Here is a 17,389-nt window from a genome sequence, read left to right on the forward strand (position 1 = left end):
TTCCACAATCTGAAGTACTGTTAGGAATTTTTATGGGGAGGAGAGTGTTGGAGGTCCTTGATGATGGAGACAGCTTTCATGTGGACTCTGCGATGGTAGATCCTTTGCAGATAGGGCAAAGTATTCCTGGTGATCTTAGATGCATTCTTCACTACTCTCTGCAGGTGTTTGCAGTCCCTGGTAGTAGAGCTGTCGTACCGTACCACACAGTGAAGTACAGCCGCTGCTGAGCTTTCATCACCAGCTGTGTAGTGCTGAGCTTCCAGGTGAGGTTCCGCTGATGTGGACCACCAGGTACTCACCCTCTCCACATCCAGTCCAAAGACAAGTAGTGGCTAATGAGGGCTTCTCTCTTTCCTCATGTCCACTTTCATCTCATTTATCTTTGTTGAGGGTGAGGTTGTTGTCTTCACACCATGTCACCAGAAAGGTCACTTCCCTCCTATAGACTACCTCGTCGCCGTCAGTGATTTGTCCTATCACAGCAGTGTCGTCTGCAAACTTTAGGATGATGCTGCCATTGTGGGAGGCCACATAGGTGGACAAGGTGTAGAGGATGGGACTGAGCTGAGGACACAGCCCTGTGGAGTGCCCGTGTTTGTGATTATGCTGGCTGAATCCCTTGTCCCCATTCTGCCAGTCTTACAAGCATTATAATAGATGTGTTAGAAAGTGTTAATACGTGAAGTATATTTAAAATATACTTCAACATTACCTAAGTATACTTAGTAAAATGAATTTAAAGTATACTTATTTTTCATAAGGGCAACAATATATTTTCTGTCTTTCAATATCAAGAGCAATGATCAGGAATAATGATTTCTGTCATAATTTTAGAGCCCTGTATTGTAAGTTTTCAAATGTATAGTTTTTTTTACTGGTAACAATTTATAATTTTCTGATTGATTGAAGGAATTAGTTTAATGTAAGTATTTGACAAAGGACAACACAGATAGGCTACAATTAATAAGACATTTGTAGAATGGGAAAGTTAAAAGTCACATTAAATGTTTATTTATATTTTGATGTTGATGTTTTTATTTGTGAGGTTTTAGGTCTCATCTGAAAATGCTAAATGCACTGAAACAGCCAAGTCAAGATGTCATGAAAGTCAAACTTTATTGGAATACTTTACAAATAGTAATCAGCCCAGCTACAGTTTTTGCTAAATAAATAGTACAAAATGTTTTATTTAACACTGAATTAATAAAAAAAAAAAAATATATATATAATATATATATATATATATATATATTATATATATAATATTATATATATATATATATATATATATATTTAACTCCCTGGGGTTGGCAAACGCATAGGGACCGCACAGATTTGAAAACTGTAAAGGGCCTATTTTTATTTCTATATATTCATAATAACAAAACAGTATGTATATATTAAACAATAAAGTGTTTAACACATACCTATCTGGATGGTCCATTATGCAACTCATAATGCAAGCATTTGTCTTATCAGGTGTGTATCACTGCATTAGTAATGATAGTAATGCTCTTCTCAATAGACCCTTTCCACTCAAAAAGTCTTAGAATATTTCAAGAGTTCACCATTAGCTGATGATTGATAATAAAGCTTGTTTGGCATGCTGTCCTGGGAGAGAGCCCTGAGCTCATAAGATCATCGAGCCCTGGGCTCCCCCCATTAGCAGGGCTAGAGCTCAGGTAGATCTCCCAACTTATTTCTGGCTAATGACAAATAAAGCGATGGCTAAAGAGAAATCTACGGCTTACTAAAAGTTCACTATGATGCCAATTTAGAATGTTCAATTTACTTAGGTCACCTGTTTTTGGACTCTGGGAGGAATCTGGGGGAAACCCATGTGAGCACAGGGAGAACATGCAAACTCTGCACAGAAATGTCGACTGGTTCAGTAGGGACTTTAACCTGTGACATTCTTGCTGTGAGGCAACAGTGCTAATCACTGGGCCACCGTGTCACCCAAACTAGTAGGGGTGGTAGGGGGATTCTTCAAGACGAGAAGATAGTGAGGTAAAAACTTAGGTTATTTATAGCGAGTTAGTAGAAATCGTCTGATTGGTGAATCACGTGTTAGCTAATGCGGGACCAGCCGTGGACAATCATAAGCACGTGATGCTCTTGAAATTAGTTTATAAATAAACTTCACTTAAATCAGGGGTGTTCAGACTCAGTCCTGTAGTGCGGGTGTCTTGCTGAGTTTAGCTCCAACTTGCTTCAACACACCTCCCAGGAAGTTTTTCGTATATCTTGTAAGAGCTTGATTAGCTGGTTCAGGTGTGTTTGATTAGGGTTGGAGCTAAACTCTCCAGGACAGTGGTCCTCCAGGGCCGAGTTTGGACACCCTGACTGAAATCAATATATTGTTTCCTGTAAACAAACAAACAAGATGATTTTCACTTAATTTTGAAGCAAAATCTCTAGGCTACAAGATTCTGTATATGTTTTATGGAGTTATTTCAGTGACTTCAACATCTTAGATTTTTACTAACCATACATAAACGTTTCTTTCTCAACAACACAATCATGAACAATATTGCTAACATATTATTGTAGCTCAGTTTGTGCTGTTTGCAGTATTATTAGACTTCAGCAGATTATATGTTCATAAGAAACTGAAAAAAGCACAAATGTCAGGGCACGTCAGAACTTCTCCAGCCATCCCACCAAAACATCCTCAGAGGGTTAAACAGTAAAGAACAATATGTTCAACTCAAGTAAATGATGCTTCCACTGGGAAGCAGAAATCAAATTAATTCATTCATCAAAATGCCGATCACACTGGATAAAGAATATCTTCTGAGGTGTTTCCACTACTGCCATAATATCCTGTAAAAACAAACGAGTTTAAATTAGTTTTTAATGAGCTTTTTACTGGAATAAACCCATTATCATAACCCAAACTGACTTATATGTGCATTATGATGAATATGCTCACAGTGTAGTTTGAAGTACTTCTGCTCTATATGAGACTGTCAGAACTGCTCTTATAAGCCTGTGGTGGATCCACGATATCCAAAGTGCTAACAATGAAAATAGACAAAAGCAGATTTAAACAAATATATTCTATATACATAAACCAAGAGCACTAGACTGATAAATAATATGTGTATTAAAATAAGCCAGATCTCACCTGTTCAGTTTAAACTTGTTAGCTGAAAACAAAAAAAAGACATTTGAATTAGTATTTAAGTTATTTTAATTATATTATTTATGAACAACATTGAAGGACAGATTCTATACTATACTTGGTTACAATATGTTAGAACTGTAACGAAATCAATCTCAGTAGACTGTTTGGCTCACCATTACTCTTCAGTTTCTTCAGTATCCAGTAGACTAAGAACAGACTGGAGCTGCCGACAGTTCCTGCAACCCCAAGAGCCACTTCTGTCGCTTTGAAGAGTGATTCAGAAGGACCAGGTCGAGCTGTAAATATAGTTAAAAGGAAATATGTAGAATGTCAGTCTCACTCTATCACCTAAATTACATCTCTGCTTATTAATATCAGCTGTTTACCTTGACACACTGCCACTTCACTCCCTGACCATCTCCCATCATGCCTGCACATCACAGTCTCATTACTGTCAAGCTGGTGGCCATCAAAACAAATGAAGTTGCAGACGGTGCCAAAGAAGAGTTCTTCAGATGAACAGTTTGTGTACCCATTCGCTAGGTCAGGAAGCAGAGGACAAACCACTGCTATAGTTGAAAAAAATACAACAACAATGTGTTTTGTATTTAAAAAAATCACATAGGGTAGACACATAAGCTAGATTTAGATGTAATCAACCTGTAAATTGATAAATGAAGCAAGATTCATTCATTACCTTCACAGTGAGGCGGTTCCTGACTCCACTTTGCTGTATTTGTACAGCTGATCTCTGAAGCCCCCTGGAGAATGAATCCTTCTGCACAACTGAAGCTGCATTCACTCCCATAACTGAAGCTTGAATTGCAGTTGTGATCTCCATTGACAAGATTATCAAGGGCTGGGCACTGAATAACTGTAGTGTTACGGAGAAACATCATGGACAGATTAACAAATTATTATGAGAGGTTTCTAAAAAGAAAGGATATATATATATATATATATATATATATATATATATTATATATATATATATATATATATATAATATATATATATGAATATAAATATATAAAAGAATATATATATATATGTATATATATTGCATTTCACACTCACGTTCACACATTGTTGATTCACTTGACCACTCTGTTGTTGAAGTGCACGTTGTTGTACTTGAACCCTTTAGTTCATAACCCTCCTCACAGAAATATTCACACTGAGATTCATAGGGTATGTCTTCATTAGTGCAGTGGACTTTGGCATGAGCTGGTGGTGTGATATCCTCTTCTTTGCATTTTACAACTAAAAATCAGAAAATTGATCATGATTATTCATCTCAAAGCCAAGAGTAGGACTGCCAGCAAAATAGTTTTTCATAAATGTAAATCTTTTCTTACTTTCACAAGTGGGCTGTGAATCATTCCATTGTCCCGTTGCTCCACAAGTCAGTATAGAGGAGCTGGAGTTCTGCAGTTTGTATCCTTCATCACACACAAAACTCACAGCTGGACTGATAGCTGAACTGACCCATTGGATGATTACAATCCATGTCACCTTCCAGTGGTTTGGCCAACTCTGGGCACTGAACAACTGCCAAAAAGTCAACAGATATTTCACGGGTAAAGTTTATTTAATTTAAAATGATTAAAGCAGTATCGTCAAATGTTTCTCAGTGCAAATTAAATTAGGATTTTTAAAGGCTAGTGAGTTGGTGATAAATTTCACTTTTTTAACATACATTTATGGCACAATATGTAAGATTTTTCCATTAAAATATATAATAAACCACTAGAACAGAATAATATATTTTGCAGACTTGTGTACTCGTATTATCCCAAATTATTCAAAGAATGTTCAAATCAAGAGAAATAAGCACGTTTAACTAGTGACACAGGCCGTGTCCCTGTGCCATCATGCTAATGGCATCATACACTCTTGATTTCTGGTTTAGTTTTATAGAAAACAGGGAAACAACAGAGATGCTTTAACATTCTGTGCGTTTTATCAGACGGTGACATATTTAAAGCTTCACTGCTTTTGTGCTGTTGACACTTGCCTTTCATTAGCAATTGTTTCGGCACTCTCATTTCACTTTGATGGCTTTCAGTTTTACTCTGCTTCATATGATGATAATAAGTTTTGAATAATTTATTTCACTCATGACCATGACTTCTGTAGACCATTTTGAGGGATGTAAACAATAACAATGGTCCTAATGTTTTTCCTCTTTTACATTTTTCATTTCTATAGCTCCAGAACATCCAATAAGGTCAAACATATTATAAATAATGTTATGATAGCTGTTTTAGACATAAAGCTATGATTCAATTTCCTCTTGTTACAGTTATGAAATAGTTTGAACAAGAATCCGAATAGTTTATGGGCCAAATGGACATGACCACTTTGAAATGGTCTATAGGAGTCCCATATATGATGTAATGAAGACCACAACTCCCATGATTCCACACTCAGTCATGGTGTCATCAAACTACAACATTTTTGTTGTGAATATGGCACCCTCTAGTGGCAAAAAATGAATATATCATGCCTTTAAAATAATCTGTAAATCCATTTGTGGAGTGAGAGTTTGTTCAGTACCTTCACAGCGAGGTGGTTTCTGACTCCACTCTGCTGTTTTGTACAGCTGATCTCTGAAACTCCCTTGAGGATAAATCCTTCTGCACAACTGTAGCTGCATTTGCTCCCATACCTAAAGCTTGATTTGCGCTGAGATCTCCATTGACAGGTTTTTCAAGGGCTGGGCAGTGAATAACTGAGTGGTAAGGAGGAAAATGTGACAGATCAGCCAGTTTTCATTAGAATAAAAAAGCAATATGTACATATACATCTGTCACTTGGACAATATAAATGCTACTCACGTTCACAAGTTGGTGGTTCACTTGACCACTCTGATGTCGAAGTGCATGTTGTTGCACTGAACCCTTTAGCTCATAACCGTCCTCACAGGAATTATCACACTGAGATTCATAGGAGAAATCTTTAGTGGTGCACTTGATGTCAGCATGAGCTGGTGGGGCGTATCCTCTGCTTTGCATTTTACAACTGAAAATAATAAAACAGATCAGGATTATTCATCTGAAAAAAGCCAAGAGTAGGACTGAAGCAAATAGTTCTCATAAATGCAAATTTTTCGTACTTTCACAAGTGGGCTGTGAATCATTCCAGTGGTCCCGTTGCTCCACAGATCAGTATAGAGGAGCTGGAGTTCTGCAGTTTGTGTCCTTCATCACACACAAACTCACAGCTGGACTGATAGCTGAACTGACTCACTGGATGATTACACTGCATGCCACCTTTCTGTGGTTTGGTCAGCTCTGGGCATTGAACAACTGTAAAGAAATTTCAAAGAAATTTCAAGGTAAAACAATTTAAATAGTCTCTAGCAGTATCAGCAAATATGGTCCGTGCAAATTTAACAGGAATTTAAAAGCTGCTGAAATTGGTGACAAATCTAAAGCAATAAAGTTTTTAAGACACATTAAAATAATCTGTGAATTCATTGGCGGAGCAAGAGTTGTTCATTACCTTCACAGTGAGGTGGTTTTCTGACTCCACTCTGCTGTTTTTGTACAGCTGATCTCTGAAACTCCTTGAGGATAAATCCTTCTGCACAACTGTACGCTGCATTCACTTCCCATAACTAAGCTTGAATTGCAGCTAAGGTTTCCATTGACAGGTTTATCAAGGGCTGGGCAGTGAATAACTGTAGTGGTATGGAGGAAATATGTGAACAGATTAGCAAATTTTTCATTAGAATTTTAAAAAAGCATAGTTACATCTACATCTGTCACCTTGGACAATATAAATGCACTCACGTTCACAAGTTGGTTGGTTCACTTGACCACTCTGATGTTGGAAGTGCACGTGTTGCACTTGAACCCTTTAGCTCATAACCGTCCTCACAGGAATATTCACACTGAGATTCATAGGAGAAATCTTTAGTGGTGCACTTGATGTCAGCATGAGCTGGTGGGGCGATATCCTCTGCTTTGCATTTTACAACTGAAAATAATAAAACAGGCATCAGGATTATTCATCTGAAAAAAGCCAAGAGTAGGACTGAATCAAAATAGTTCTCATAAATGCAAATTTTTCTTACTTTCACATGTGGGCTGTGAATCATTCCAGTGTCCCGTTGCTCCACAGATCAGTAATAGAGGAGCTGGAGTTCTGCAGTTTGTATCCTTATCACACACAAACTCACAGCTGGACTGATAGCTGAACTCAACTCATTGGATGATCACACTGCATCCCACCTTTCCTGTGGTTTGGCCAACTCTGGGCATTGAACAACTGCAAAAAGCAGTGAAAATGCTTGAAAAGGAATGACTGATGAAATGCGTTGTTTTCATTTTGCACTGGTAATATCTACTTACGTTCACAAGATGGTGGTTTGCTTGTCCACTCTGTTGTAGACCTGCATCTCGTTGTACTGAAACCCTTCAGTTCATAACCCTCCTCACAGAAATATTCACACTGAGAGCCATACGCAAAGTTTCCATGAGGATGTGAGCACTTGCTTACTAGAATGATCCAGTGATGACTTCCTCTGGTTTACATTTAACAACTAAATAGCAAAAAAAGTCACGCAGTTAGATTTCACAACTTTTATTGTCAGACCTGATATGGAAAACATCTACAGAAAACGTTACTCACCATTTTCAACATGTATTTCCATAAAAAACCATCAAAGCATGAGCATGTATGGCTGTTTATGGTTTCTACACCACTCTCCATGACCATTGACACAGGAATCGCTCGCGCAGGATGCTGGGGTAAAGACAACAACATACTATTGGCTGATGGTTGTATTTTTAAAACAAATCCAGCAGAATTACTTTTCATTTTGGATCTAATTGCATTGGTTGGAAGGCCCATACAAGATTAAAAAAAAAAAAAAACTACCTACCTGTGTAGCACAATGTCTGTCTTCGATTTTGAGCAGGATTCATCATTCCATTTACCTACATCTTTCTCTCTTTTAATATATATTTCCACACAGTCTTGATTATTCTCTTTGTTATTGGGCTCCATTTCTGCCCGTTTTCAGCTTCAGCAGTAAGTGTTTTGTTAGTTCCCACCCAGGTCCACTGGTTATTAATTTACGAATACCAATCCAGTAATAGCCATTGCGTCTTGGAAGATTTTCGTTGAGGTACTGAAATTTCATCTTTGTTCTGGATGGCCACCAAGTCGGTGTAGTGCTGCCTGCACCAGTTTCTGGCCTCTTGCCATGTCCTGGTAGAATCTGAGTGGTGGTATGACCAACCCTTCACTGGCCTCTCCATAAGTTTAAGCGCTGCAGAAATAAAACATTGGAACTATTAATGACCTATTTGAACTATTTACAGTATACAGTTATATGGTTTACTTTCTTACCTGAAGATATAAGAACAAACGAAGCAAAGAACTGCACACTTTGTTGTAAATGCTCTGCAAAATAAAATAATTATATCACTTAGATGATCTTAATGATTGATACTTAAAGGGATAGTTCACCAAAACTGAAAAAAAAAAAAAAAACTGTCATCCTTTACTCAAACTTGTTTGACATACTTGCTTCTGTTGAACACAAAAATATGATATACGGAAGAATGATTGAAACCTCTAACCATTGACTTACATTGTAGGAAAAACTAATGGAAATGAATGGTTACAAGTTTCCAACATTTTTCAAAATATCTCTTTTTGTGTTCAACAGAACAAACTGTAAATAGGTTTGTAACAAGTAAAGGATGAATAAATGATGAAAGAATTTTCCCTTGTGTGTGAACTATCTCTTTAAATGATTTAAATGCATATTGTTAATGCTTTACTTACCATTATTAGTGACGTAGAGTTCTGCAGTTGATGGGTCCTTTCTGTAGTTTGTAGTTCTGTACTTTTTTCTTTCTTTAATTCTTTGATGGCTCTGATTGGGAGTCTGATCTTGGAGTTGCTGTGTTGGGGGCATTTATATAGTGGCTCAGCGGTGGATAAAGACTCCCCTTCCCGGATCCACTTGTGTCATCATCAGCCAATACAAGCAAAGGAATTCAGGTTCTTCTGGAAAAACCCTTCTCCAATCCTGATCAAGGAGGAAACTGCCCTTTCTTTTCAAACACTTTCAATTTTTTTAGCATTCCACTTTCTTTAGGAAGTGTGCAAGGAAATGATGTTTCAGGAAGGAGGTCTCTCGATCTGATACACCCACATCAGGATGACTGATATTTATTATTAGGATAAAAGAATAAAAAAATGACAAATTATTCTAAAATGCTTATTTGCTGCTTAAACTTGAGTTTCTTTTCTATGCTGAAGACAAAAGAAGATATTTTGAAGATTGTTGGAAACCAGTAAACGTTACTTTTTTTACTGACCTGGCTGAGGCTTCATCTGTTTCATAACTTGGAGGATTTTTTTTCTTCTGTTATTGAAATAAAGTAGCTCTGCAATTAACAAAGAACCACATAGCCTACACCTTCATTTGCCTTAAAAAAAAACATGAAAAAATAATAATGTAGGATAATGTTATCTTCTGAGAACTTCCTGACCCTCAAGCTATATGCCATATATTCAATTTAATGAAGTTTAAAAGCAATGTGTTTGCTTTTGTACTTTTTGTTTTTTATCTTTATAAAATCACTGTCCATTGAGACTATAAACCTTTTTTCCCTTTCTTTGATCCATTCAGAATATGAGAAAACTTTCATCGCAGACAAGTAAGGCTCTGCCATCTCGGTTTCTGTACCAGCATTCTCTAATTGAGTCTACCAGACTACATTCATTTTAATTCAGCTATTTATTTTTTATAAGCTAATTAATTAAACTAAAAAGTAACTAGCATTACATTTTTTTAAAAAGTAACTCAAATATTGCTTAATTTTTCAAAGTAATGTGTTACTTTACTCGTTACTTAGTATTAGTACATATACTTGTAATGCATTACCCCCAACACTAATTAGCAAGATTCTTGTAAACGTCTTGTTTGGATTTAAAAAAAAAAAAACTCAAAAAGGTTTGGAACCACTGGATAGTGAGTAAATAGTAAGTTAATTGACATTTTTTGATTAAACTATTTCTTTGAGAAACAAATCTTAATATTTTCATTGTTGAAAACAATTGTGCTGCTTAACATTTTTTGTGAAAGTTCAATTCAATTCATTTTTTTTCTATAGCGCTTTACAATGTTGATTGTGTCGAAGCAGTTTAACACAAAAGTTCTAGTAAATTGAAAGTGTGTCAGTTCAGTTTTCAGAGTTAAAGTTCAGCTTAGTTCATTTCAGTGTGGTTTATTTTTCACTGCTGAAACACTGAAGAGCAAATCCATCGATGCGCAGCTCCACAAGTCCCAAACCAAGCAAGCCAGTGGTGACAGTGGCGAGGAACAAAATTCACCAATTGACGAAAGTGAGGGAAAAAAACTCGAGAGAGAAACCAGGCTTAGTTGGGCGTAACCATTTCTTCTCTGGCCAAACTTCCTGTGCAGAGCTGCAGTCTATAGGTTCCTGAGGCTGGAGAGCGCTGGACATTCATTGTGGAGAAGATGCCGGTGTAAGCAGGTCACTGGCGAGTGATCAGGCTAGTCCATAGGATCAATGCAGAAACTTGACTGTCACTGGGGTCTTTCAGGAACAGTCTCATGCTCTTCACCTCCTCCATGACCATCACAGTATATGCTCAGGATACGGCCTGGTCCAGGATTATGAGACCAGGAACCGCAATTACCCTTAGAATGATTATTAATTGAGCAGCAGTAATTTTAACTAAGTACTATTTTCTGAAGAACTGTTTGACACGGAATAATTTAAATCCATTTTAATTATATTTCATGTTACAGCGAATACATCTAAATAGATCACGGATACCTCTTTTAATTTTTTTACTCTTTTTAATTTTGACCAGACCGGAATAAGGTGTCACACAGGCAAAGCAGACTTGTCTCACATGTTTTGGATGTGCCCTAAGCGTACTCCTTACTGGTCAACCATATTCGATATATTGTCTAAAGTGTGTGAAGTACAGCTTAAGCCATGTGCGGAATTTCCATTGTTTGGCATTCCACCTGGAATAATTAAATCTGACTCAAAGACAACAAAACATTATTGCCTTTGCATCTTTACTGGCTCACAGACAAATTTTATTGCACTGGAAATGTTTAAATCTAACTAAAGCATCACACTGGCTTCAAGATCTGATGTTATATCTACACTTTGAAAAAAGTTAATTTTTCAATTAGAGGTTCTAGCAAATTCTGATATGTTTGTCAACTCTTACCATATTTCTCTGCTATAAATATACTTCCTAGTGGGTAATGTAACTTATTTTGTATGTAACCCTCCAGACCCTCATGCTTAATCTACGCCAGACTTTCATTGTAAGATAGCATAGCACTATCCCTGACTGTACCACCCACTATTGTCTTCTATTTGTTTAATTTATTTATTTATTAGTATCTTATTTTATTCAATTTAGCTTTTTTCTATTATTATTTTTTTGTTTCTTTACTTATTTTATTAACATTACTGTCAATATATTAGGCAGTGTATTTTGTGTTTGTTGAAGTGGGTTTAAAATATATATCTCTATATTAACAAAGACATCTGTACTTGGCATAAAAATAAAGGGAAAACCTTGGTGAGCTGTATTTTATAAATATAATTTTATAAATATATTTTCAGAAACATGAATTATGCCAATTTCTGGATCGCCTGATTAACGTTAAGAGAACACTTTTCCTTTTTGGTATTAAAAAATAATTAGCAGGAAGAAATAATGGCAAAAACACCCACATTTCCTGTGGATATCTACAGCTCTGTTTCTAAAGGAAAGAGCGAGACAATATGGGTCACAAGGGGAATTACAGAGAAGATGTTGCCAGTAACAATTCAAGTAATGCTTTTATCTTCCCAGTTTCATGGAAAGACAATTAATGGTGATGTTAATTCTATGTTCAGTGTAGTGAATATCATAAATATAATAAAATGATAATACAATAAAATAAATCATAAACTGAGATTTTCTCAAACTAAAAATAACAGTGGTAGTTCAGAAGAAGTATTCAACAATAATATATGTCCATTTAATTGAATTTAAAAGTAGACAATAGTGTAGAGTTTGATCAGTAATACCTAGCTGGGCGGTTTTAAATTTGTTTTGTTTAAAAGCCATTATTGTTAAGCTCCCCAGAGATTTCTCATTTTGAAATTTCGTGAGACCTTGAACCTTCTCGGATGCCACTGGGTTTAGTGTGTTTGCTCAGTGTTGTACCAGCTTCCGTATTACAGAAATAGCACCCATGAGTGCACCATAAAAACAAGTGAAAAGAACAACAGAAATAAATAAATTGAGTGTGTCAAAAGAATAATATTACAGCTCAGGTAATATGTCCATTAAAAAAAATTATCAACACACTCCAGTTGCGGGATGATTATTACTATTATGCGGGCGATGCGGTGGCGCAGTAGGTAATGTTGTCGCCTCACAGCAAAAAGGTTGCTGGTTTGAACCTCGGCTGGTCATTCAGTCTTCACTGAAACTGTTATCTGAAACAAACACAAAGTTATACTTGCTCCCAATTATATCAAAGTTGAAATTTAGCCGCACCATGTGGTGTTTCATAACATCTAGTTTTTACGAGGTGGGCTTATTAGCCCACACACTCAACCCCCAAGCTGGAGGACCAGGACATACCACACAATACACTTTCCAATTTATCTCATAGGCATGTCTTTGGACTGTGGAGGAAATCGGAGCACCCAGAGGAAAACCACGTGAAACCTGGCAAACTCCACAGAAATGCCAACTGACGCAGCCGGGGGTTGAACCAGCAATCTTCTTGCTGTGAGGTGACAGAGCTACCCACTCCGCCACCATGCCGCCATTTGATTTACACACACACATATATATATATATTGTTGAAGTTAGAATTATTAGCCCCCCTGTATTATTAACCCCCCTGTTTATTTTATCCCCAATTTCTGTTTAAAGAAAAGAAGATTTTTCAACACATTTCTAAGCATAATAGTTTTAATAACTCATAGATTTTATCTTCGCCATGATGACAGTAAATAATATTTGACTAGAGATTTTTCAAGACACTTCTATACAGCTTTAAAGTGACATTTAAAGGCTTAACTAGGTTAATTAGGTTAACTAGGCAGGTTAGGGTAATTAGTCAAGTTATTGTATAACGATGGTTTGTTCTGTAGACAATCTGGAAAAAAATAGCTTAAAGGGGCTAATAATTTTTACCTTAAACTGGTTCATAAAAAAATAAAAACTGCTTTTATTGTTGCTGAAATAAACAAATGAGACTTTCTTCAGAAGAAAAATATATTATCAGACATACTGTGAAATGTCCTTGATCTGGTAAACATCATCTGGGAAATATTTAAAAAAGAAATAAAATTCAAAAGGGGGGGCTAATAATTCTGACTTCAACTGTATATATTCATTCATTTTCTTTTCAGCATAGTCCCTTTATTAACCACCATTCACCACAGCAGAATGAACCGTACAACTTATCCAGCACATGTTTTAGGCAGCGGATGCCCTTTCAGCTGGCAAACCCATCTCTGGGAAGCATCCACACACACTCATTCACACACATACACTATGGACAATTTTTGCTTACGTAATTCACCTATAGCGCATGTCTTTGGACTGTAAACTACAACAGATTCATAAACCATTTCAAAGTCTACAATCAAGAAGAACAACCAAATAAATAAAAGACGTTGTAAATAGAACAATCAAAGGGGGCTAAGGAAAAAATCTACAGCCTGTCTGAACCAAATATTAATAACTAGCCCTATATATTTTCCATAATTTAGGCTAATCTTTATTGCACTGTTGTGAATAGGTCTATTTCAAATTAAATAAGCTCAATGATTTTTTTCTGGTTAAACAAACTGGGAAAATGCTAAAATATTTTGATTAGACCTAACTTGCTATTGTCGGGAAAGTCCACAGGTTCTGTTGTAGAAAGGAAGGGGTGGTGGTGAGAGTGAGATAAGGGCCAAAATGTCACAGACAAATACAGTCAAGTTTTCCTCTGCCATGTAGTAACCTAGATCTGGCAAATAATCATGAATAATTTGCATGAAAATAGACTATTGCCTTTAAAAATTCTCCCTTGTTGCAGATTTTTAGTCTCAACCATCTGTGAACATAAAGAAAGTATTAATTGAATAACGTTATATGTTGAAGTTGAATGTACGTTTCGCGTTTTTAGGACTCACTTCCGGTTTGTAGTGTTGTTGATATAGCTTTAAGAATGTTGCGCTTTACTTTCTAAGGTTGGCTTCATTCGCCTCCTCTCTTCAGCTGGCACTGCGAAGATGGCAGACGCTTTGAGCAACGTTCCCCGGCGTAGACATCGACCCCCGAGGGTGTTTTTAATACATACAAGTGAACGTAAAAGTTAAAGGTGGAAATGATCATAAAGTGATAGTCAGAGGAACTAAAACTTGCCGAGTATCACAGTAAGTGCGCACGCTTTCAAGTGCAGTAACGTTAGCCTGAATGGTGCGGTAAGTGAGAGTTCGAGTCATAAACTTTATCCTTCTCGGATAGCTCTGTAGTATTTATAAATCAGCTGGTAACCTACATTGTGATCCTCGCTGTTTTTGGCATCAGGAGAAAACCCATTTACCAAACGTGTCAATATAACAACTAGGCATGTATTGACAGCTGTCACAAGAAAGTAAGATATTTTTATATTTAGTGTTTTTGAATTGTGTTGTATTATACTGAATATATTATACTATTTTCATCTCTTTTGGTAAGGGATGCTCTGCGTAGAGCACTGGTGAACTGATAAACTATAATAAATATTGTAGTAGCTTATAGTTTTACTGACATTGTATTAGTGGCGTATAATCTGGGTGCGAATTACCCGGGGGTCTGGGGGTGGGGTGACCCCCCTAATAACGTTTGATTGAACGAACATCAAAACAAAGCTGTATGTGGAGTCAGCCCTTTTGATAGTAAGAAATAGCTTTCTCTGATCTGATATTTAAATATTAATAATTAAAATTGTATAATATAAATAGACATTAGACCCCCCTAAAATGGTTCATACCATTGTGAATGCATAATTGCGCCAATGCTAGGAAAAATATCATTCAACCGTCTGATCTACTGGCAGTTCCAGAGCACCGAAAGACATATGTATTCACAAAACAAACCGTTCTTCTTGTAAAATAGTTGTTTATATCTGCATGTAGCCTAAAAAAAGATAAATTAGACATAATTTGTATAGTTTGATATACAGTGACCTCTAAAATAGTCACTAAATATCCTTCAAAACACTAAAAATGTATACATTTTATTAATAAATTTGATGTAATTTAAATACATTAATAAATTTGATTCACTGAAGCATGTATTGCTAAACTATTACCAAAAAAGTTGACCCCACAACCATCCCCCCCCCCCCCCCCCCACCCCCGGATCGTTAATGTAAAATTTGCACACTGCATATAATATACCCTGTAGTTATAGAAAACGTAGTGTATTTTGTGAAATATTTGTATAACTATAGTTGTTATACCAACAAATTAGTTTAATTCAAGTACTAGCATAGTTCAAATCAGCTATTTACTGTAAAATACTATTTTCCTGTGGGTTGAGATGCTAATTTGAGAAATTGAGGTAATGTTGGTTTTATATTTGCACATTTGGACTTTATAATTAATAGCATAATTTCAAAAAGTTTTCCTTTGCTAATTCTAAATAGTAAAATCACATTAGCAGCCAATGAATATCAAAGTACAACATTGTTCACATTCAGTTAAATAGTGCTAATGTTGTTTTGAGGTCATATTTACATGCAATTTCAGACTGAAATATTCAAAGTAGTGTAATAAACAATATAGAGACAGTGTCACAAGTTGTCACTGTTTAAAAATGAACGAATGTGCGAATATAAAAACGTATTTGAGAATAAGTTAAAGAAATAGCCTTTATTATAGGAATATATAATTGAAAACAAAGACTTTTGGAAAGTTTGTATACTTTACAATACATTTTAGCAGATTGCAAAGTAAACATTATCATACTAATGGCTCATTTCTTCTCTTTTTGTTCAGATCACATATTTGAAAAGGTCAATCCAGCTATGGAGGCCTTGGGGCTGGAGTGTAACTGTCTTGGAGGTGGCAAGATTGACCACAATAACACAGAAAAGAAGCTTAGAGTGTTTGGGGAGTCTACGGTAACCCTCTAAACTAAGGCTGCACGATATTGGAAAAATCTAACACTGAGATATTCTGTTTTGCTACGATGTATATTGCAAAATGACTATAATTTCTACAGATTTCTAGCAGTATTCAAGTATATAAATTGAACAATCAGTCATAAAATAACATGGTCATCATTGTATAAATCATTTTTTTAAATATTGTTTAATAAATATCGGCGGTTCATTCTGCTGTGGTGACCCCTGATGAATAAAGGGACTTGGCTGAAAGTAAATGAAGGAATGAATTTAATAATATCTTAATCTTTTAACCTTTAATAAATAATCTAATCCTGCGATGTGACTATTGCGCATACACGCATTGCGATATCGATGCCCAAACCATATATTGTTCAGCCATACTCTCAACCAATATAACACTTAAAGGGGCTATATATAATTATTTAAATTTGTAGGATTTTTATTTTAAAGTGGTTTCCTTTTTTGTGTGAACAGCAAGGGCTTGCTTTTGCAAAGCTTTCATTATTGTTGGGTTTATTTTAATGTTGACAAGAAAAAAACACTCATCTTAATATTGCTAATGTACTCTAGGTGACATGCTATCATACTCATTGCTAATGTACTGTATTGTGACAGTTTAATATCTAAGTGCAAAATAGAAAAGAAGTAGTTGGAAGGCTAAAGTTCACTTAACCACATTCATTGTCACTAATTACAAGGGTTCGGATTTTTACATATTGCCCCTTTAAGATGGTTATATTAATATAAGTTTACAGCAGAAGGTGCACTTCATAATTGACCATAAGCGTACCAGTCTTTTGCATGTGAATTTTAGAGGCTAAATTTACTTTTGTATACGTTTTTTTATGGTTTGATTCTGCTTTTCAAGTCTTGCATATCTTTTTTCTCTAGGCATATGGGAAGGCTGACCATGCTGTCACAGTGGAAAAGCTAAAATGTGTCTTCAAAGACTATGAAATCACTATGGAATAAAACACTTGATTGAGAATACTAATTGCCATTGCTCTTTTGTAATTTGGATGAAAATTAGGCTGATGAAGAGTTGAAATATCATCCTCTGCTCTGTCAGC

The 17,389-nt window shown here is 35.9% G+C and overlaps 2 protein-coding genes across 2 annotated transcripts; one reads left to right on the top strand and one right to left on the bottom strand.

The window, feature by feature from the left end:
• Positions 1-2,934: 2,934 nt before the first annotated feature.
• sele (selectin E) lies at positions 2,935-9,499 on the bottom strand. The gene is given in 31 exon segments (XM_056480604.1): positions 2,935-3,023; positions 3,134-3,155; positions 3,307-3,429; positions 3,520-3,702; positions 3,831-4,007; positions 4,211-4,396; positions 4,492-4,594; positions 4,596-4,684; positions 5,974-6,033; positions 6,036-6,134; positions 6,137-6,157; positions 6,252-6,282; positions 6,284-6,444; positions 6,641-6,659; positions 6,661-6,818; positions 6,931-6,940; positions 6,942-7,117; positions 7,215-7,341; positions 7,343-7,378; positions 7,380-7,408; positions 7,492-7,630; positions 7,632-7,664; positions 7,763-7,840; positions 7,842-7,885; positions 8,025-8,040; positions 8,042-8,157; positions 8,160-8,216; positions 8,219-8,276; positions 8,278-8,414; positions 8,495-8,548; positions 9,475-9,499. Coding segments are annotated over 31 exon segments (2,628 nt in total). The 3' UTR covers positions 2,935-2,962.
• A 4,937-nt stretch (positions 9,500-14,436) lies between these two features.
• On the top strand, positions 14,437-17,307 carry si:dkey-51e6.1 (uncharacterized protein LOC558617 homolog). The gene is given in 5 exon segments (XM_056445358.1): positions 14,437-14,460; positions 14,462-14,566; positions 14,568-14,580; positions 16,189-16,313; positions 17,211-17,307. Coding segments are annotated over 5 exon segments (348 nt in total). The 3' UTR covers positions 17,292-17,307.
• Positions 17,308-17,389: the final 82 nt, after the last annotated feature.

Source organism: Danio aesculapii, chromosome 20, assembly GCF_903798145.1.
Source record: "Danio aesculapii chromosome 20, fDanAes4.1, whole genome shotgun sequence".
Taxonomy (NCBI): Eukaryota; Metazoa; Chordata; class Actinopteri; order Cypriniformes; family Danionidae; genus Danio; species Danio aesculapii.